General features: G+C 38.9%; 1 protein-coding gene across 1 annotated transcript; it reads left to right on the forward strand.

The window, feature by feature from the left end:
* The first annotated feature begins 9 nt into the window (after positions 1-9).
* Positions 10-7,486, forward strand: MRM2 (mitochondrial rRNA methyltransferase 2). The gene is made up of 3 exons (XM_043969440.1): positions 10-113; positions 4,012-4,301; positions 5,976-7,486. Exons 1-3 carry the CDS (start codon positions 106-108, stop codon positions 6,416-6,418), a joined length of 741 nt encoding a protein of 246 aa, XP_043825375.1. The 5' UTR covers positions 10-105; the 3' UTR covers positions 6,419-7,486.
* The last annotated feature ends 16,495 nt before the right edge of the window (positions 7,487-23,981 follow it).

Here is a 23,981-nt window from a genome sequence, read left to right on the forward strand (position 1 = left end):
CCAATCAGATCCGGAACTCTGTGTTCCGGGCGAGTAGTTTCCGGTCGCGAGGTGGGGAACGCGGACAGCAGAGCACCGGGAGCGTGGCCGCGGCCGGGTCGCTGCATGGCGGGGTAAGCGCTGGCGCTGCTGCTTCCGCCCCCCGGAAACCGAGCGCCCCGCGGCGACGGGGCCTCGGGGCGAAGTATGGGGAAGGCCCCGAAATTCAGACATGCGGGTCCCTGGCATCCCAGGGCGTCCCTCCGAGCTGGAAGGAACCCGGGACACCGTCGTCATCTTGGCTTTAAGCCTCTCATTTTATAGCCGGGGAAACTGAGGCCCGGCTCAGAGGTCCCGCGCTGCCAGTTCGGGAGACCCAGGGTTCAAGACCAAGGATTCTCTTACTTACTTACTTACAACTTTTACTTTCTCTCTCTCTCTCTCTCTTTCTCTCTCTCTCTCTCTCTCTCTCTCTCTCTCTCTCTCTCTCTCTCTCTCTCTCTCTCTCTCTCCCCCCCCCCCCCCCAGATCGCTGGTCACGGATTTAGAAACACTTTGAATTCAAATGTGACCTCAGTTACTTATTAGCAGTATGAGCCTGGATAAGTCATTTAACCTCAGTCTGCCTCAGTTTCTTCATCTGTAAAACTGGGCAGCTAGGTGGTTCAGTGGATAGAGTGCAGGGCCTGGAGTTAGGAAGACCTCTGAGTTCAAATGTGGCCTCAGACACCTACTAGCTCTTTGACCCTGGTCAAGTCACTTCACCTTAATTTCCTCAGTTTCCTTATCTGCAAAATGAGCTGGAGAAGGAGATGGCAAATCACTCCAGTATTTTTGTCAAGAAAATCCCCAAAGGGGTCACAAAGAGTTCGACATGACTGAAAACAACTAAACAGCAACAAAATTAGGATAATATGATAACATGTATTTTCCAGGATTGTTGTGAAGATCAAATGAAATAATTGTAAAGTGCTTTGCAAACATTAAAATGCTATCTATCTGTATTTCTAATTGTATATTATAGTAATGTATATTATATATTTTATGTCACAGTATCATTTGTATATATGCTTTGTATGTAATATATAATGCACATAAGACTAATATTACATATTAATGGCATGTGTAACATGATATAGTAATTGCATAATGTTAATATATTGTCCTATTTTAGGTGTAATGTCATTTTTAATTGCATATTTATATATAATACATATAAGAATATGTTAATAGAATAAATAATATACAATGACATGTCATAATTATAATTATATATGCATATATAAATATATCTATATCAATAGCATTGTAAGGTTTGCAAAGCACTTTACAATTATCTCATTTGATATAATCTATGTAATTATATTCATATATAGTTATTGCAACTCTATTAATAAATACTTAAAACTGCTTCTTTAAGCAAAAATAGCCTGAGTGAGCATCAGCAGCATTTCATTTGACAGTTTTTGCTACCATTCACAAGTTCTGTCAGCAGAAAACACAACTAAATTGCAATTTCGAATTTACTTTGATGATTCATGATTTGTGTAAATTGCGACAGCTGCTTGATAGACATAAAATACCCTGAAAACTCACTTTTTTAAGAGTAGAATTTAATGACTTCATAGAATTAAAATGGAGGCAAAATGTCATAGAGGATAGAAGTTCAGCTTTATAGTCAAGAAGACATGTCTGTCATACCAGCTGTTTGATTATGGGCAAATTGTGTAAAAAAAAAAAGGGGAGCAGGGATTAGACAGGGAAGTTCAGAGGTGAGACCAGCAACACAGTTGTAGACCTGTCTTGGTGAAAGGGGCTCCATATATGATCAAATTACATAATAGTCCAAAAAATAATTAACACTTCCTATGAACCAGGGTCTGAAGGAATGAATAAACAAATAAGCATTAATTAAATGCTTCCTATGTTCAAAGCACTGTGCTAAGTTGGGGATACAAATAGATGGAGTCCCTGCTTTCAAGGAGCCCTCATTCTAATGGTGGAGACAACACATATAGGAGGTTTCAGCTACAAATCAGATGGAAAGATCCCATAGTCCTTAGGGTACAGCAGCAAGACAGATGGTATGTTCTCTTCTTTAATGTCATTTTCACTGATAAAATGATCTCTCTCTCTCTCTCTCTTTTTTTTTTTGGTGGGGCAATGAGGTTAACTTGCCCGGGGTCACACAGCTAGTAAGTGTCAAGTGTCTGAGGTCAGATTTGAACTCAGGTCCTCCTGAATCCAGGGCTGGTGTTTTATCCACTGACCCACCTAGCTGCCTCCAAAATGATATCTCTTAATGATGTTGAACCATTTAACAGTGCCAAGGGCTTGAAGGTCAAGAACTTTCTTTTCTAGGTCTTCAGTAGCTGTGGCTGCTGAGGAATTCGGCTATAATGCCTGCCTATTGGTAGCAATTGGTTAGTTGTTGTCAGATATTCTTGAGCTAAGACTAATCTCTCAAACCTGCTTTGAAGCCTTCTACTTAAAAAACAAAAAAACTCTATCAAACACACAAAAAGCTGTGACCAACTGCTATGTAAGGGGATAGTGGAAGAAAGTAAGCAAGGCTGATAGCACATGAGGTAGGATTTATGAGAGAATATGCACAAGATGGGTAGGGATGGATGGGTTGCAACCTGCAATCAGTAGAATGAAATTCCTTGTGAATAGAGATTGTTTTGTTTTTTGTATTTGTATCCCTAGGCCTGAGCACAGTACCTGACACATAGTTGGCACTCAATGGATGCATGTTGACTGCTGAAAAAATACTCCAAACCTTTCTAAAATGTCCTTTAAACTTTTAAGAGTTAGACAACTCACAGACAACTAGAAAGGGTAGTGGATAGAACCCCAGCCCTGAAGTCAGGAGGACCTGAGTTCAAATATGTCCTCAGACACATACCAGTTGTATGACCCTGAGCAAGTCATTTAGCCCTGATTGCCTCCCAAAGATAAATAAATAAAATTCATTTGGAGCATAATATATATTTTTTTTGTTGTTGTTGTTTTTAGTGAGGCAATTGGGGTTAAGTGACTTGCCCAGGATCACACAGCTAGTAAGTGTTAAGTGTCTGAGGCCGGATTTGAACCCAGGTACTCCTGACTCCAGGGCCAGTGCTCTATCCACTGCGCCACCTAGCTGCCCCATAATATATTTTTTTAAAGAGAGATGGAGGGGGGGGTCAGCTAGGTGGCACAGTGAATAAAGCCCCGGCCCTGGATTCAGGAAGACCTGAGTTCAAATCCGGCCTCAGACAATTGACACTCACTAGCTGTGTGACCCTGGGCAAGTCACTTAACCCCCATTGCCCCGCAAAAAAAAAAAAAAGAGAGAGAGATAGGTAAACATATATAAAAATCTGCTGTTATCTTTGTATCACTTCATTTCAACAGACTGGAATGATACCTTATTCATCTTGGCATCTCTATGTCATCTAGTAAAAAGGCTCAGTATATTAGAGGTACCTAGTACCTATTTGTTGAATGAAGGAGTAGTTTTCTATTTGTAACAATCACTAGACATGGAGTCAGAGGACCTGTCTTTGAGGCCTGCTCTGACACTTAGTAACCTTGGGTTTTGGGACCAATTCTGTGTCTTCTTTAAGTCTTGTTCTCTTCATTTGAAAAGTGAGATCATTGGATAAAGCACCAGCCCTGGATTCAGGAGGACCTAAGTTCAAATCCAGCCTCAGATACTTGGCACTTTCTAGCTGTGTGACCCTGGGCAAGTCACTTAACCCTCATTGCCCTGCAAAAAAACCCCAAACAAACAAAAAGTGAGATCATTTTGGGGGCTACTTCAAAGGGCCGGGGAGGAAAGTTCTTTATAATGGAAAAGCATGGTATATAAATAAAGTTAATCATCAAAATGAACCTTGGAAATCTGATATTAGCCAGTACTTTGAAATATTAGAAAAATTGTATTAGTATTTAGAAAGTAGATTTTCTTTGTAAGGAAACTGAAAAATAGTGGATGTTTTCTCTCATGTAAAAGAGATTTCCTGCTTTTTTCTTTTCAAAAAACAGGTACCAGAAGTCGACTCATGTCTTCCTTCAGTGTCAAAGGTTTCATGCTGCTATTAGCAGGCACAAAGGCAAAACAGCTACAGAGCATCTCTGGCTGATGAGGCAGTTGAAGGACCCATTTGTAAAAGCTGCAAAAGTGGAAAATTACCGTTGCCGAAGTGCCTTCAAACTTCTGGAGATAAATGAGAAGCATCATATTTTCCAACCTGGGCTTCGGGTATTAGACTGCGGTGCTGCCCCTGGCGCATGGAGTCAAGTAGCTGTCCAGAAAGTCAATGCTGCAGGCACAGGTGAATGTCTGTTAAACTTAGAGTTTGTTAAGGTTTCTAGGATGAAGGTGGTGATAGTGCCACTGTACTATCCTGGTCAAACCACATCTGGAGTATTGTATTCATTATTAGGTAATTCATTTTAGGAAGTATGTTGATAAACTAGAGTTTCCAGAAAAGGGCAACTAGGATGGTGAAGAGCTTGAAATTCATACTTTAAAAGGATCATTTGAAGAAACTGCAGATATTTAGATATGAGACTTCCTGGAAGGGTGGTGGCGGTGGTGGATATTGATAGCTGTCTCCAAATATCTGAAGGGCTGTTAGGGGGCAAGGAATTAAACTTGTTCTGTTTGACTACAGAGGGAAGAACTAGGCAAAATGGGTAGAAATTGCAAAGAGATATTCAAGCTTGATTTAGGGGAAAATATCTTAACAATTATTATTCTCCAAAATTGAAACAGGCTACTTTGGGAAGTAGTGGTTTCCCTCTGTGAGAAAATAATGGGTTTTAGGACACCCAGAGGCCCCCGACTCAAGAGGATAATATTGAGATTGATTGGATTGACTTTGCTGATTAACTCACTTGAAGTTAACTTGATTGAAACCATGCCTACCTGAGGGCCTAGCCCTCAGAGGATATGTTCTCTGAGCTCTGACCTCAGCAAGTTCTGCTCATGGACCACCCTCAAGTCCAGTAAACCAATAGATTTGAATGATGCTAGCCAATTAGCTTGAAGCAGTGTGTAAGGGCTGCCTCTTGTCTGGATCCACAGGAAGTTTCTTAATGAAGGTCTTCAAGCAAAGTCTGGGTAATCACTTATTCAATGCAGTGTAGAGAGAATTCTTATTCAGGTCAAGGTTGGACTATGTGATTCTCTCTGAAGACCCTTCTGACCTTAAGGACCCCAGGATTATGGTCCTTTTGAGTATATTTCCAGTCCAATTGAATTAGTAAACCCAGTTTAATTACAGAGAAATAACAAGTAAATGACTAGGGCTTAAATGAGGGTAGGGAAACTAGAGTTTGAATATTCATTTGTGCTGGGAAGGGTCATATGGACAGGAACAGAAAGGAATTTGTAAATATAGTATTTTGTGAGATGAAACAATTGGATTTGTAAGAAATAAAAAATTATAATTGTAATTTGTACTTTTAATACTTGTTATTCTCTCCACCATATTCAAATTGTTGCCTTTATTAGTCTTTTTTTTTTTTAAAGTAGTGAGACAATTGGGGTTAAGTGACTTGCCCAAAGTCACACAGCTAGTAAGTGTTAAGTGTCTGAGGCCAGATTTGAAGTCAGGTTCTCCTGAATCCAGGGCTGGTGCTCTATCCACTGCGCCACCTAGCTGCCCCTTTATTAGTCTTAATGAGTTCCTTTGGCTGAATTTGTTTGCACATAGGGTGGATTTATTGATCTAATTCAGAGCTATTTTAAATTAGTATATATGAACTCAATTTATCAAAAAGTTCATGTAAGGGGCAGCTAGGTGGCGCAGTGGATAGAGCACTGGCCCTGGAGTCAGGAGTACCTGGGTTCAAATCCAGCCTCAGACACTTAACACTTACTAGCTGTGTGACCCTGGGCAAGTCACTTAACCCCGATTGCCTCACTAAAAAAAAAAAAAAGTTCATGTAAGAAGGAAAAGTATGTTGCCATGATATTTGTTAATTATTTATATATTTTCTAGATCCCAATTCCCCTGTTGGTTTTGTCCTTGGGGTGGATCTCCTTCATATATTTCCACTGGAGGGAGCAATTTTCCTCAGTTCTGCTGATGTAACTGACCCAAGGACCATCAAGAAAATTCAAGAGCAACTTCCTGGTCAGAAAGCTGATGTAATTTTGAGTGATATGGCACCCAATGCAACTGGTATTCGGGAACTTGATCACCAAAAGCTCATAAGCATGTGCCTGTCTCTTCTGAACTTCGCTTCAAATATATTACATCCAGGGGGAACATTCCTCTGTAAATTTTGGGATGGAGGTCAACGACATCTCTTACAAAATAGGCTGGAAAAAGAATTCCAGAATATCAGGACTATAAAACCTGTAGCTAGCAGGAAAGAATCATCAGAGACTTATTTTTTGGCAAAATTATACCGAGGAATCAAAACACCTTCAAAAGAATAAAAATGACACCTGTTCTTACCATTAGGGTTATTGGAGCCTGTATTAATTAGAAGTTTGAATCAAACCTTGGACTATTGCTATGTAAATATGATATAGTATCTAAATGAAATGTAAGCACTAAGCAAAGAATAGAAAAACATTTTATTCTATTGAGTTGCATATGGAATTTGGAGCTGGAAGTGCCATTAGAGATTATGTAGATCAACTTCCACTTTTCATTTTATAGATGAGGAAATTGAGGCCCATGGAGGTTTAGTGACTTCTTCAAGGTAAGTAGGAAAGCCAGAATTTGAACCTACTCTTCTGACTCCAAATTAATTCCTTCCTGCACTCGCCAAACATTAATTTCTTTTCTTTAGTTGAAAAACAAAGCACCACTCATTTTTTATGCCTGTGGAGATGCTTGTGTGGAGATGAGTCCCTGGTATCGAGGCCATCCTTCAATAAGTATATTATTTGGGACAGCTAGGTAGCGCAGTGGATAGAGCGCCGGCCCTGGAGTCAGGAGTACCTGAGTTCAAATCTAGCCTCAGACACTTAACACTTACTAGCCGTGTGACCCTGGGCAAGTCACTTAACCCCAATTGCCTCACTAAAAAAAAAAAAGTATATTATTTGCTTTATGGTTTAAATCTGTACACACATAATAGCACTAAAATGTGATATTAAAACAATTTCCAAAAGAAACAGCAATGCATTATGTTCATTTATTTTCCTAAGCGTATTCTAGAATTCTGTATAAGTTTAATAATGTAAGGGCCAAATTTAGTAATAATAAGAGTTAATTGGTGGGGTAGCTAGGTACCACAGTGGATAGAGCACTGGCCCTGGAGTCAGGAGTACCTGAGTTCAAATCCAGCCTCAGACACTTAACACTTACTAGCCGTGTGACCCTGGGCAAGTCACTTAACCCCAATTGCCTCACTAAAAAAAAAAAAAAGTTAATTGGGTAGCTTGCTCTTCATTAGGCAAGTAAACCACATCATCTTGTTCATGAATTCTCTAGTACAATGACAATAACAGATATTTGAAATGATAAACAATTTATCAAAGGACATAAAACATCAGTGAGACTCAATATGTTCATTAATTGCCATATAAATCAAGCAATAAGGTTCAATAACCTGTAACAATTGGAATGAGGCCACTTGCTGGAGACTTACTGTAGGAAAGCTCCACCATGAGGAGAAGGCTCCTGAGGGCAAGACATGTGGCTTTTCTTTGGCGTCAGGAAGTGACGTTTGCTTGTGGGAGGAAGAAGGGGCCAGGCTGGCACTCTCTTTTGTCAGGACTCTGGGGAGAGTGGAGCTAAAAAATGCACTCTCCCTTTGATACATAGATGAATCTAGTCCTTCACCAAATTCTTATTCTCCTTAATAAATGCTTAAAAGTCTAAACTATCGCTAAAGCTTATAATTTATTGGAGACCACTCATTAGATATTTTAGACAGACTAGCTAGAATTTTAGCCCCTTACAAACCCTTTCTAGAAGGCAGAGCCATGTGCTCTTGGTGGAGACGTTCTTCACCTGTAGGAGGAAAAGCTTGTTTAAGGATAAGAGCTTATATTGCTAGAATTTGGGGTACACCACATTCTTTTTTGTTTGTTTTTGTTTTGGCTTGTTTTGTGGGGCAATGAGGGTTAAGTGACTTGCCCAGGGTCACACAGCTAGTAAGTGTCAAGTGTCTGAGCCCAGATCTGAACTCAGATTTGTGCCACCTAGCTGCTCCCAATCAAAGTGTCTTAAAGGACAAAAACTTATATTTTTTTAAAACACAACAGTATGATTAGGGTGGTCAATCTGTAGGGAACGGAATACTATCAGAGAGCAGGGAATTCTAAAATCTGACTAGGAGATCTTGTCCCTAATAGTCCATGGATGAATTTTAAGGATAATAAGGAAGCAGGAAATAAACTTACCTACTACCTTCTCTGAGTTACAACAAAATTAATTTCCACACCCAGTTTCAGTTAGTAATTCTTAAATTTCTTCTGATTAATTATCAATAGAAAGATACCTTTCCTTCCACAGTATGTTCAACTTGGCCTGAGCTTTGTAGGGTGATAAGAGGTATGAAATCTAGGAGTTACTCCCAAGAAAGAATAAATCTGGGAGAGAATTGAATCTGTAAAATGTGTACCTCTATCAGAATCAATGCATGCTGGTGGCCCAAAGCACAGGACAATCTCTTTAAGCAGAACTTTGGCCACAAAACCAGCAGTTGCTCGTGGGGCAGGAAAAGCCTCAACCCATTGAGCAATGACAAGGCAAAATTTATAATGTCCTGCTTTAGGCATAGAAATAAAATCAATTTGTAGATGTTCAAAAAGTGTTTATGCCAAAGGACTCCCTCCATATGCTTTAGCACAGAAGGCATGTTGATTGTAAGATTGACACATGGAGAGCAGATTGGAGATGCTGTGTTAGTTATACCTGTTGCTATCCAGGTCCTCCTAACTGAGTCCACAGTGCCTTGCATACCAAAATGGCCTTTCCTGTGAATAGAGAAGCATACCTGGTGATAGAATTTCTAGGGAAGAAGTGGTTTTCCCTCCAAAGACATCCAGACTCCGTTGATCTGTTTAGCTTTGAATCTCTTTAACCCCACCTGGTAGCTAGGAGTTAACTAGTAGCCAGGAGTTAACTAACCTGGTGAATCTCTTTACCCCACCCCACCCCCCACTGTCTCTATTATTTGCCCACTGCTTCCCTTAATTTTTTTTTTTAATTTTTAGTGAGGCAATTGGGTTTAAGTGACTTGCCCATGTTTCTTAACAAAGCAAAGGGGGGAATGTAAGGAATTAATTGTGATTTGGGGTTTTCATCATCCTATCTTTGCTTTATTATGGTAAGACTAAAAAGAAAAGCCTAAGAGAAGATAGGTATTTTGTTTTGAGAGATAATTGAACAAACAAGAGGAGCTCAGACCACAGGGAACATTTATTGAAACATTGTTTCAAAAGCCTCCCTCTAATAGCTTTCCCAGGCCCAGGTGGGTCTGGCAAGATTATAATGGGGACAGACCATGTGGGTGTGCTGAGCGAATGGGAGACTCAGCATGGCTAAGAACTCGTTAAGATACAGTAAAAAGTCAGTCAGTTGGGGATTGGTATTAGAGGGGTTAGAAGAAAAAGTGAGTTAGGGAGGATTCTGAGGTAAACAGGGAAGAAAGGCAGACATTTTAGAGGAGCTTCGGGTACTTGACCTTCAGACCAAAACAGAAGAGACTAGAGCTACAGTTTTTGGGTGTAGTGAGTGAGGTTTTTTGGGGGGGGGCAGAGCTAGCTTTTTTTTTTTTGCAGGGCAGTGGGAGTTAAGTGACTTGCCCAGGGTCACACAGCTAGTAAATGTCAAGTGTCTGCAGCTGGCTTTGAATTCAGGTACTCCTGAATCCAGGGCCCGTGCTTTATCCACTGTGCCACCTAGCTGCCCCCCCGAGCTAGTTTTTTTTGAGCTGGCTGGGTTGGAGGCAGGTTCAGGTACCTGGGGCTTTCTTTTTACCCCAGAGATTAATATATTGTTTATACATTGTTTCTAGTCCTATTAATCTCACTTGTGTGATTCAGATGGTGTTTTGAACTTGTTCTCCTTAATAAACCTGTGTTATTTTTGAAAGAGGCTGTTTCTTTATTTTGCCCTTAACAATAAGAAGAATCTTGATTTTATTATTTAAGGATTTTCCCCATTAAAGTTTTTTTTAAATAAAATATTTCTTAAAATCAGTTTTATGGTGATGTTTCATCCTTTATGAAACACTTATTAGTGACATAATTATATATTACAACCACAGGAGATTATGGTATCTCCTTTCCTCACAGACTTTAGAAATAAGGCTTAGGGGGCAGCTAGGTGGCGCAGTGGATAAAGCACTGGCCTTGGATTCAGGAGGACCTGAGTTCAAATCCAGCTTCAGACACTTGACACTAGTTATGTGACCCTGGGCAAGTCACTTAACCCTCATTAGCCTGCCAAAAAAAAGAAATAAGGCTTAGGCCAGGGGAAGCATCAGAAGACCTTTTGAAGTTACTTTGAGTTCTGTCATTTAGGTTTCTAGTGAATAATACTTGGAGAAGGTAACAGTTCAGTCATTAGAGAACTTTAGATTTATGGATGTTGATTTTATTAGTGTTTCAAGATTGGCCAGTATAGTATCTCAAGTCTCCAATCATACTGTTTTCAGATGTCTTCATCTCAATTCTAACACTTAGGCACCTATTATATGCAAGGTGCTGTGCTAGATTCTGGAGATAGAAAGACAAAAACTAAATAGCATTTACCCTCAATTAGTTTAAATTCTACTGGTGGATACATGTAGCACTTTCTTCCTTTCTTTTCTTTTTTTTTTTGGGGGGGGGGGGCATTGTGGGTTAAGTGACTTGCCCAGGGTCACACAGATAGTGTCAAGTGTCTGAAGCTGGATTTAAATTCAGGTCCTCCTGAAATCTGGACCAGTGCTTTATCCACTGCGCCACCTAGCTGCCCCATTTTTCTTTTCTTTTTTTTACATATAGCACTTTTAAAATTTTAAAGCTCTTTACATATGCAATCTCATTTGATCAATAAATAAGCATTTAGTGTGTGCCTTGCAGTCTGCTATACGCTGCAAACAAATACGAAGAATAAAACAGTCACTTCTCTCTAGGAATTCAATCTAGTGGGGGAGACGACCTGAGTATATGTGTAAATATATTTAGAATAAATACAAAAAGAATAAGTGATAAAATGACTACTAGCTAGTGTCATTTGGGATTTGCACCCTGGTATTCCTAATTCCAGGTCCATCACCTAGGCACTTCTACCATATTGCAAAAGCAATGAATATGTAACCAAAGGGTGTGGATTCAAATCCCATCCACAGCACTTATTATCTGTATGAACCCGGTAAGACAGTTCCTGGGGCCTCAGATACCTCATCTCTAAAATGAGAGGGTTTGGGGCAGCTAGGTGGCACAGTGGATAAAGCACCAGCCCTGGATTCAGGAAGACCTGAGTTCAAATGTGGCTTCAGACACTTGACACTTACTAGCTGTGTGACCTTGGGCAAGTCACTTAACCCTCATTGCCCCAAAAGAACAAAAAATGAGAGGATTCTATTGGATGGCCCCTAAGAACCTTTCTAGCTCCAAACATATGATTCTATGATTCTTTGTATAAAGTTAAGTATGGTCAGAGGTTCACATAAATGAGGTCATTTGAAGAAGAACAGTAACAACTTGAAGATCAGGAAGATGTTAAATAGGAGGTTGTGGTAAGAGGCCAAAGTGATGGAAGTATATATTTTTTTCATAACAGTATTTTATTATTTTCCAGTTGTAGAGATAATTTTCAACATTTGTTTTTTTTGTTTTGTTTTTTGATGAGGCAGTTGGGGTTAAGTGACTTGCCCAGGGTCACACAGCTAGTAAGTATCAAGTGTCTGAGGCCAGATTCGAACTCAGGTCCTCCTGAATCCAGGGCAGGTGCTTTATCCACTGTGCCACCTAGCTGCCCCCAACATTTGTTTTTATAAGTTTTCTAGTTTCAATTTTTCTCCCTCTCCCTTCCCCCCCCAAGACAGCAAGCAATCCGATATAGGTTTTATATGTACAATCACATTAAACATATTTCTACATGAGTCATGCTGTGAAAGAAGAATCAGAGCAAAAAGGAAAAACTTCAAAAAAGAAAAAAAAAAATAGAAATCGTATGGTTCAATCTGCATCTAGATTCCATAGTCCTTTTTTTCTGGATGTGGAGAGCATTTTCCATCTTGAATCCTTTGGAACTATCTTGGAGCATTGTATTGCTGAGAAGAGTCAAGTCTATCACAATTGATCAACACACACTGTTGTTGATACTGTGTATAATGTTCTTCTGGTTCTGCTCATCTCACTCAGCATCAGTTCATGTAAGTCCTTCCGGGCTTCTCTGAAATCCACCTGCTCTGGAAGTATATTTTAAACCTAAGGATAGTTAGTCTTCAGAAAGGCTGTTCAGATGAAATATAGAATGCATGAAGTTGAGTGAGAAGTTTGGAAAGGGAGATTAAAGATAGCTTGTGGAAGATGTAAAATGCCAAGCTTGAGTAGTTTGTCTACTTGAGGGAATAGGGAGACACTGATTTTTTTTAAGCAGGTGAGTGACATAGTCAGCCGTGTTTGTTCCTAAAGAAGACTTTTGAATTATGTAGAGAATTAACTGAAGAATCAAGAGCCCAGAAGCATGGAGACTAGGAAGATGATGCAAGAGATCATAAAGACTTGAACCAAAGTGATGATCATGTGAATGCAGAGAAAGGGATGGATTCAAGAGATGTGGGAGTTGTTAAGGGCTAAAATTCTAGCTAAACTGTCTAAAATATCTAATGAGTGGTCGCCAATAAATTATAAGCTTTAGTAAGAGTTAGACTTGTAAGCATTTATTAAGGAGAATAAGAATTTGGTTAAGAGAGAGAAAAAGGCCTAGATTCCTATCTATTAAAGGGAGAGCACATTTCTAGCTCCGCTCTCCACCAGAGTCCAAAGGAAAGCTCCCAAGACTCAGCACCAGTCTCTTCCTTCCTCCTCCCACTAGCCCGCGTCACTTCCTGATGCCAAAGAAAAGACTCCTGGTCTTGCCCTCAAAGACCTTCGCTTCATTCGCGGAACTCTTCTACAGTAAGTCTCCAGCAGGTGGCGTCATTCCAGTCGTTACAGAGTAGAGGAGAGGAGACTTAACTAACTGGATAAAGTGGGTGAGGAAGAGGGGTGTGGCAAGGATGACTGGGGTTGCCAACCCGTCATTGGAAAGATGATGGGAGGAGTGAGTTACATTCAGACATGTTGAATTTGAAATGCTGATGGACTGTACAGCAGTCAGTGATGATGGGCTGGCATTCATGGGTGAGATAAAAGTTGGTCGTATAGATTTGGGAGTCATTTGCCTTGAGATGATTGCTGAGAAAGCACACTGGTTCTGGAGTTAGAGGAATGTTCCCCCACCAGACTCACAGTAAGAGGTTCTTATAATCTAGGAGAAAAGGGGGAGAAGGTAGTATAAGGTAGCAAGGCCTGGTCATGAGAGCCCAGTTGCCTTTGGCAGTCTGAGCAAGGAAAGCCACTTTATTCTGGCTGTTTTCGCTTTGTGCCATGAATCCCAGTGGAAGGGGCAAGGACATTAGGAGCCAAGATCCAGTTTAAGCTAAATTCCTTTACAATGTAAAACCCCAGGGTAGGGGGGATTGAGGGTGTGGTTTAGCTCACCTAATGGAGAGTGAATATCTTAAGAGTAGGAATGTAAGGACATTACTGAAGTTCTGACATTACTAGAATCATTTAAGAGAGTGGCAAGTAACATTACATTTGGTATTAACATTTCCCCCTCTGATTCTGAGAAGGCAGAGTCTTCTCAGTGAATCACTAACTGGTATGACAAATGCTTTATTAAGAGTTTTTGACTATGGAACTAATGATAGGAAAAAAATGTGAGGGAAAGAAGGAGAGAGAGTGAGAAATGCATTGACATGAGCCATTGGGGGGTAATCTCCTTTGGCAAGCAGACCTTACAGAAAAGAGGTACATAGGGAAGAAGTAAAAAATAAAAGGTAAAGTTGTTCATTTCATCCATCTATCCTATCTGAAGGAGCAACCATCTCATCTCATACAGTTGTCTGGTTTCTGCAAACATCTCCTAATTCAGTTCCCTGCTCCTCTAGAGATCTTTCCTCTTAGGCATTCTGGAATGGGTGGGGCTTCAGAGCAGTTTCTAGTGGATTTGCTTTTTCATTAAAATCTCTTATTGAAACAGACCTTAATACAAATTTAAGTTTACTTTGTCAGTACCCAGGGCAGGTAGTGAGAGCAAGCTCAAACTTAATAAGAGCATCAAATTAGAAACTTCCTTGTTGCTCCTATTCTTATCAAAACCAAATATTTGGAGTCTGCCAGCAACAGGCTGAAGGAAGACTCTAAACAGAATCTATAAGGATCTGGCTTGTAGAATGACCCCTTTTAGTTATAAAATTGGTATTTGTCAATATAGTTATGTAGGGTAGAGTGAAAAGGTGCCTTTTAAATTGGAGTAGACTCTACCATCACTTAACTTCTGTTGTTCATCTATTTCATTCTTCACCTTAGATTCAAATTCCAGAAAGTATTATGGGCCCAGAGCACGCCAGAAGTTCTCTGGGGCACATCAAAGAACCTTCTCCTTGAGAAACTGAACCGAAGGACAGACACACCTAAAGAGATAAGTGGAACCAGATCAGGACTGAGCTAGCTCTGGGACCCTCACCCTTCATTCCAGTCTCCTCACCCCCACCCCCGCCCCGGGAGATAAGAATTAAGTATGGCTGCTGCCTTTGTAGCAGGAGGAGGAGAGAGAGATGGCTTGAAAGATCCGAAGCCACACCTCACCCAACTCCCCCAGCCACCACCAGAGAGGAATGGTCCTCCCTCAATAGGGGGAACTTTTTCACAGTCAGATGATCACCTCATCAGATCTCTATAAAACTACATGCCTGTCTCCTGTTCAAGGAGTTTGGTATCTCAGAGCCATGCTCTGTGTTATGCCTTTCTCCCTATGAGAAGTCCAAGGATTTCTCTCTTAGTTTCCCTTCCCCATCCCCTAAATAAACTACTATCTTAATCTTTTGGATTTGTGTACAAGAGGGTGTAATTCTTTAAAGAAGACTTCCTAAGGACCCCAAACCTGTACCCCTTTCCCAAACCCCCTACCCTATTTTCCCCATGTCAAAAGGAAAAGAACATTAGTTTATCACCTGTTATTTACCTTGTGATGCAGGTCAACAAATTATTATGTTGCTATATTTAGGAAATTCAAATACAAACTGAAGAAACAGAAAATTCTGAACTCAGTTCTTATATATGACATATATAATTATCTGGTCCTATTATTATTTTGTTGAAAATCCTCTAAATTTTATTTACTCTAGTTATTTACTTTTTAGGTGCTCATTCCCCCTCAGGAGGATAAGATTCTGCTAAGACATTAATAAGAAAATTTTTGTAAGATGACCTCTAATGCAAAAAATGAATTAATTTAAAAGTTGCCAAATTAACTTCAATTGTAACAAAAGGTTCTGGAATGGGATATATAACAAGGAATAAACAATTTCAAAACAGTGCATATCAAATAAATTGTTTATAATAACACATTTACTCTTCAAAACATACTCAAAGCTCAGTTGGTAATTCCAAATTAAATAATAAACCCAGGGGCAGCTAGGTGGCACAGTGGAGAGGCAGCTAGGTGGCACAGTAGATAGAGCACCGGCCCTGGAGTCAGGAGGACCTGAGTTCAAATCCGGCCTCAGACACTTGACACTTACTAGCTGTGTGACCCTGGGCACATCACTTAACCCAGTTGCCTCAAAAAAAAAAAAAAGGAAATAATAAGCCCAAATAAAATTGGCTTTTCTCATTTAGGTAACACAAGATATTCCATAAATTATTCTCCTCTAAGGAAATGGATTGCACCAAAATTCTTTTGTCAAAACAGAACTGAAGAGGTTTCTGATTTAGTCTTAATAATTAATAGAATACAGCTTGGTTTCAATACTAAATTAGTCTTAGATTATTTTGAAACATTTAAGGACCTTATTTTACACACATACAAATATACATAATTAGTGACAGGCAGATAAGAAGGCCAAATAATCATCTATTTAGTTGTTTAGGATATGGAAAGGATTAAAATTCTAGGCTAAATAGCTCCAATCTCATACCTACATCTTATTATAATAATTCAAATGTATTACAGTATTAGCCTATAAAATAAAGTTTTAATATTGTGTAAGAGCCAAATTTAGTATGGGAAGAGTTAATTGGGCGGCTCACCATAATATTGGGGTTCAGGAAATAATGGGAGAGTTTCCTCTCTTCCAAACTGCCTTTTTGGGGGCGGCTTGGTGGCACAGTGGATAAAGCACCGGCCCTGGATTCAGGAAGACCCAAGTTCAAATCTGGCCTCAGACAACACTTACTAGCTGTGTGACCCTGGGCAAGTCACTTAACCCCCATTGCCCCGCCAAATAAATAAATAAATAAATAAATAATTTTAAATGTATACAATTGCCAAACTGCTTTTTCTTTAGTTATTTCTCTCAGACTGATAAGAAAGGAGATTAACAGCCTCTTTTGCACAAACAAATCAGGTTTTATTAATGGGAATAAAATTTACAACGCAAATGAAGTTAATAGAGCTAGGGACAATGAGAAAGGGGATAGACAAACTCACCACCACCTGGAATCTGTATTTCCAAGGAGAATCAGCTGTGCTGTGTCTCTCAGCTAAGTCTGAAAATCCACCACCAGCCCCTCTACTTCTCTCTCCTGGGCAAAAAAGCAAGCACTCTCCTGCTGGGTTTCCTCCTGAAGCCTCCCATAAAACTGGAAACATGGCCACCCACACACACAGCCCCAAGCTAATTGGCTGGCAACTTTGATTGACAAGTCCCACAAGCAAACATCACTTCCTGACACTGAAGCCACATGGCTTTCAAGATTACATCTTTTCAGTCTGACCATAATGAAGCAAAGATGTGGTCATGGAAACCCCAAATCACAATTATTTCCTTACATTCATGTTCATACTGATCACTTGCTATGATTCTAGAAATCTGCCAGGGTCATAGCTATAATAAGGAATGCTTTCCTAACTTCATGTCAATCACAGGCAAGAATCACATAGATAGCCAATTGAATTAAACCAGACTTAAATGGTGGGATACTTTCCATTCAAGAGGAAATGTTATATTAGGGAAATTGAATCAGGAGAATCCTACCTCAGTCCAAGCTCCATCCATCAGGAGTTGTTTTTCCCAGCCTTTCCCATGAGAACTCCACCTGCAGTTCATGGATGTCAACTCCCATAGGGTTACATTGATCACTGGCCTAATAGCATTTCTTATTCATTATACCTGGAGTCAGTCTCAGAATATGTCAGTAATATCCCATAAGGTCTTAAATAGCAAGTTTCCATAATCATAATTTGGGGTGAATTCAGTTATTAAGGATCACATATCCTTGATAACAAGTATTGACTTGTTTCAGTTTGAAAATAATAAGAGATACCTCATTAAAAAAAAAAGAATCACAAGAAGCAGGAACATAAAATATCACATATCAATATTGGTCCTAAAGCCCAGGGCTCAGAATGACCATAAGCAGCCAAGTATATAGAACCACGTAGGCAGTATGGGAAAATGAATTGAGAGTCCACCCTTAGCATTCTCAATCTTATTCCCAAGAACAGGCCTTAGATCTCAGATGTTACTCTCATTGAGCTGCTGGTATTTTTCTTGAAGTGTTTCTTTCGGCTTGGCCCCAGGATACAACAACCCTAAGAATGAAGCTCAAAAAGAGTATTTAGGGTTGCAAAAAGCTTTCACCTCAAAAAAGCAAAGTCTCACTAATCACAGTAGGGTTTGACACAATTGTCAGTCCTCTCAAGTTGTTGCAATAACTAATAAATAAAATTTATCAGGCCTTCGAAAAATCAGACAAAAGTAGGTTTTTTGGGGGGGTTTTTGCGCAGGGCAATGAGGGTTAAGTGACTTGCCCAGGGTCGCACAGCTATTGTCTGAGGCCAGATTTGAACTCAGGTCCTCCTGAATCCAGGGCTGGTGCTTTATCCATTGCGCCACTTGGCTGCCTCTCAGACAAAAGATTTTTACTCAGCATTCCTTTCTACTAGTATTTCTCTTTCAAAAAACAACTTAAAATTTATCTTGATGTAAAAAGATAAGACTTCCATAAATATAACTAGAAATCTCTAAACTGACAGAAATCTCTTATTTAACCTTTAATGTTAAAACTAAGTTGGTCAAACTGTAACTTTAGTATAGACTATTCCAGATATAATGAAATAATTCACAATAAATGGTCTTATACTAGAAATTCCTAATTACGAATAATAAATTCCTAATTTGTACTTCCCTATAGTCCCTAGCTTCTTACACTGTGGGTCGCAGGGTCACATAACTGAATGTGGGGGTTGCAAAAAATTTGGCAACAATAAAAGGTTATAAACACCTATTTTATATACTTATATACCTGGGGTTGCATAAACATCTCTCAGGCAAAAAGGGATCAAGAGTGGAAAAAGTTTAAGAATCCCTGTTCTAGTCAAGTTGTGACTGCAATGGGGGAGGAGATTCCATCTTCTAAGTGAAGCAATACCAAAAATATACCCAATTACATTGGCCTTATCAAAATATCTCCTAATAACCAATAATCTCACAATTTTCATAAGTGATAGCTAAATAATTTAGATGAAACTTCCTCTTTCTAATAGGCAAGACCTTCAGAATATTGAGTTTTCAAGCATTTTCTTTTAACAGTTAAGCTCATAATATGTAGCAACATTCAGATTAGAAAGAAGTTGTGATCCTAATAGTATAGCTTCACAATATCATAAACAATATTATGGTTTTGAAAGATAAAATACGTTTCTAGTCAAAGTATTTTTTTTTTTGGCTGGGCAATGAGGGTTAAGTGACTTGTCCAGGGTCACACAGCTAGTAAGTGTCAAGTATCTGAGGCTGGATTTGAAGTCAGGTTCTCCTGAATCTAGGGCTGGGACTTTATCCACTGTGCCACCTAGCTGTGCCCAATCAAAGTGTCTTAAAGGACAAAAACATTTTTTTTTTTAATACAACAGTCTGATTAAGGTGGTCAGTCTTTAGGGAACAGAATACTATCAGAGAGCAGAAAATTTTAAAATCTGGCTAGGAGATCTTGTCCCTAATAGTCCATGGATGAATTTTAAGGATAATAAGGAAGCAGTCAGTAAACTTACCCACTAACTTCTCTGAGTTACAACAAAATTCATTTCCACACTCAGCTTCAGTTAGTCAGTTAGTAATTGTTAAATTTCTTCTAATTAATTATCAATAGAACGATACCTTTCCTTCCACAGTAGAAACACTTTTGAAATGCTTTCATATCTCAGTGTAACGATTGGAATGACGCCACCTGCTGGATACTTACTGTAGAAGAGTTCTGCCCATGAAGTGAAGGTCTTTGAGGGCAAGACCAGGAGTCTCTTCTTTGGCGGGAGGAAGTGACGCGGACTAGTGGGAGGAGGAAGGAAGAGACTGGCGCTGACTCTGGGTCTCTTTCCTGAGGACGCTGGCGGAGAAGGGAGCTAGAAATGTGCTCTCCCTTTAATAGATAGGAATCTAGGCCTTTCTCTCTCTCTTTACCAAATTCTTATTCTCCTTAATAAATGCTTAAAAGTCTAACTCTTGCTAAAGCTCGTAATTGATTGGCGACCACTCATTAGATATTTTAGACAGACTAGCAAGAATTTTAGCCCTTAACATCAGGCAGGGCTTGATTAACAAAATGGGTGTAAATGATCAAAGCATCTCTTAGAAGACAGGGTTCTAGTCCCTAATATAATTTAGCACTTTTGAATAGCCTGTTGTAAAAATGAGTGGGATTCTGTCAACAGGAAATCACAATGTCATGAGACTTATGGGAAAACCAGGCTTATTACAAGAGAAATGAACATGCACGTGGAACCAAAAGAGTTCACTGTCCTGACAGAAGTTTGCATATTTATGACAGAACAAGAAAAGGAGGAGGAAAAAAACAGGAACGACTGAGGCATGTGAGGGGAAAGGTGCATTAACCCTGTCTCAAGGGGAGGAGGGAGGTGATGACAAAACCTATATTCTTTTCCCTTGGGAACAGCTAGATTATGAAGATAGGAGGGTCTGATTATCTGCAAAGACCCCAGCTGCACAAGCATTATCCCAGCCTGGCACAGACTGTCTGGATCCTATCTTGGCTCCCAAGGACACACAGGGAGTCTAGTTTGGAGTGCAAACAACAAATTATGTCAACTTGGGTGGGTAGGGGGGTTCATCCGTGACACATTATTCTGGGCCTCTTGTGTGCTCTGGGTCCAGTGTTTATGGAAAATATACAACTCAGAAAGACAAGTTCAGGGGACTTTAACATCCCCTGGTGTTGGTCAAAGGTGACTCCTGGGTATGCCAATGACCACAGAGTGCACAATGGGTAAAACAGTACTACAAATACTACATAGGACAACCCCAATAACAAAGTGGGACCAGAACATTAACCAAGCACTATATAAACCATAGTAGAAATGACCAAAATTAAGTACTAATTTGTATATAATTCAGCATACAGCTATAGAAAATAAAAGCCAAACGGGTACAATAATGGATATCAATAACAAAAGACATTAAGTTTCCCGGCAACGTAGTACTCCTGTCCAATAACCATTCAATCAATACAATTCCTCCTGGATCTTGGATATCCCACTGCAGTGAGCAATAAAAGTTTACCCAGACTCAAACACATACAAGAGATTTCACTTAATATTCTTCAATTGTGGGGTTTTTGTTTGTTTGTTTTTGGTGAGGCGATTGGGGTTAAGTGACTTGCCCAGGGTCACACAGCTAGTAAGTGTCAAGTGTCTGAGGCTGGATTTGAACTCAGGTCCTCTTGAATCCAGATCCTCCTGAATCCAGGGCCAGTGCTCTATCCACTGTGCCACCTAGCTGCCCCTCTTCACTTGTTTTTATTTTCTTCTCATGTTTAAATTTGTTCTGGTATGAAGATCAATCATTAGAAATTATTTCTATATTAAACTTGTAAATCCTTAGCAAGTCAAATTCGTTGTTTAGGAACTCTATAACCTAAAGTGGCTGATAACCTTGCCCACACAGATGGTTTCCAGGAACCTGGCAAGCTTATGAAATAAGGGCTGATAAAATAACATAACTGGTTTTAAACAATTTTCCCACCATCTTTTAATTTCTTTCAGTTCATACACTAATAATGTTCAAGTTAAAAAAGTTGCTCAACATGACTGATGAACATTTACCAATTTGTACAATATAAAAAATCAAGAATCATAACAAATTATTACCAATATTAAGTATTTGAAACAAAGCCATTACCAAATAGTTGACCCCAATCCAGTTGAATGAATTTCCAAATTACTCTACACAGAAAATTAGCCATCTCATCACCATTGGTATTGTATCCTGATCACATCTAAAACCCCATATAAAGATATCAAGTATGAAGCAATTACACCTAATTAAGGAACTAATAACAATAACAGTTAACATTTATAGTGTTTGCCCTATGTCAGGCATGTGTTAAGCACTTTATAATCATGTGAAATAAACTGAGGTAAATAGACATGAGGTAACTTGCTAAAGATCACCAAGTTAACAAATTTCAAATCCATGCATTTTTCCAGATTGTCTTAATGCCAAATAGTATAATAACTTCTGACTTATCTTAAATATCAAATTAGGAGAGACATATATTGCTTAAAATGTGACCAGAATGAATTCAATTGTATATGGATCTATGTTCTAAATGGTTTTATACAGAATCTTGGGTTGTGGTTTTAAAATACTATAGTATTATATTTTATACAAATGCTATATCTTATATTTCATAGTATGGGGTCCACTATTTCCAGTGGCCACTGCCAAAGATTGTAATAGTGGCAATCTGATATTAGGATTTTATCTACCCCAATTATTACACTTAAGAGTATGTTTTAACTTGGTCCAAATCTGGGTTCCACAATATCAGAAGGAACCTAGAGCTTATAAGTTTACCCAAAGCTCTCTATGATTTCTTCCTGTATACTTCCAAATTAAGCAGCAATGTTTATTATTATAGTTCCCACTAAAATAATCACATTTCACACAATGCTCCCTCTTAAACAATACCAAAACTTTCACAATCATTTTTGTTAACACCTTAAACCATCTTTCATTAAAAAAAAAGACCTGCACCTTCCCCATTACATTCAGATTCTTCTCCTATGCCACCCAGTACTTTGTTCACTCATTAAATTCCCTTTAAACTTTTTTAGTGTACAGTGGTATTAAACAAAATTAATGATCTATTAAGGTACAAATGTTAGCTATTAATATGGTTATAACACTTTAATTGTTGAATTACTAATATTTTTGTTATTTGCTAAGAAATAGAAGAACCCAAAATCTTTTAAGATGCTTTTTAGCCTTCAACAAAAATCATTAACAGCTTACAAAACTTGGTCTATTTAAGTAATAGTCAAATTTTGCTATATTATTCACAAAAGTAGCAACAAAGCTTTTCCAAGTTATTTTCTTAAGCAAACTTTCTCTTGCAAGGTTAAAGAGCAAGCCATTTCTTGACATTCAAATGCAGAAATCCGTGATAAAATGAATAGGAATTGGGGCAGCTAGGTGGTGCAGTGGATAGAGCACTGGCCCTAGATTCAGGAGTACTTGAGTTCGAATCTGGCCTCAGACATTTAACACTTACTAGCTGTGTGACCCTGGGCAAATCACTTAACCCCAATTGCCTCACCCAAAAAAAAGAATAAGGAGTCTCATAATTTATAGCAAGATGTCCAATTTTAAAGCATAAACATCAATTCACAAAATTACATTTACATTGATTACTGCTTAATTTTAACTTGTATGATTCCCTAAATGCCAAACCATCTATTCCAATCAAACTCAATTACCTTTTAGTTGTGTCCTGATTCACAAAAACTTTTCCCTTTTTCATGAGCCAGGGAAGGGTTAAGTGCCAGTCCAATTCTGAAGTGTAAGCCTTGGAGCTGTGATGAAATAAAGAGATTTAGCAGATACTCAAAGACCCACCTGGAGATTAAGCTAGACTGATTGAATCAAGTGAGAGTGATTAACTGCTGATTAGCCTACTTTAAATGAATTGGATTGTAATCACACCTTGAGAACACCTTCAGAACCAATGGATTTGGATGACACCAGCCAATCAGTTTGAAGCAGTGTGTAAGGACCGCCTCTGTTCCAGACCTATAAAAAGCTTCCACAATCAGTTTGCTGGAGAGAGTTCGCCAGGCTGGAACTCTAGGCTAAATAGGCTTTTTTCTTAACTTTCTGAACTCCATGGGAATATCTGTATGCTTTAATAAATATTTAATACCCAAGGACTGGTGCTAAAGCTTCTAATTTAAGGTGACCACAATTTAGATTTTAAACATCACAGTTTGGCGACCACGAAGGGACTGCTGAACCCCTCAACCATCTGATCTTCACATTGGGTAAGAAATTTTATGTTTGTAAGTATGTTAATGCTTCATTTTTGTGGACTTTCTGTTTTGATTTATCTTTACCTGCTTTTGCCTTTAACTAATAACTTTATAAAGCATTGGTATTATGAAAGAAAATAAAGGGTTTAAAAAAAACAAGAGAAAATGTATCATCATCATATTTCAAGAATCTGCTTCTATTGCCATAAACTGGGACTTATTTTGCCAAAATGCAGAAGTAGACAGCAAGATGTTAATATGAGATGTGGAGATTTTATATATTGAAATAAAAAATGCTTGATTCCTGTTGGTTTAAGCAATGAAATTTGGTCACTAGATGATCATGGTGACCTTGCATAAGACTTTAGCTTATGATGCTTTGTCAGACCTTTAAGGGGACTGGGCATGTGACAAGCCTGGAGCTGTGGTCTGACAAAGCTGTGCATGATGTTTCATCAAGGAACACCTGTTCCTAGAAGAAACAAAGGGGGGAGTGTGATGAAATAATGAGATTTA

This window comes from Dromiciops gliroides, chromosome 1 (genome assembly GCF_019393635.1).
Source record: "Dromiciops gliroides isolate mDroGli1 chromosome 1, mDroGli1.pri, whole genome shotgun sequence".
Lineage (NCBI taxonomy): Eukaryota > Metazoa > Chordata > Mammalia > Microbiotheria > Microbiotheriidae > Dromiciops > Dromiciops gliroides.

Bases quoted from the DNA above. Each gene is read 5' to 3' on its own strand.
- MRM2 (XM_043969440.1), top strand. The intron at 4,302-5,975 runs GTGAATGTCTGT...TATATTTTCTAG, and splicing joins AGTCAATGCTGCAGGCACAG to ATCCCAATTCCCCTGTTGGT.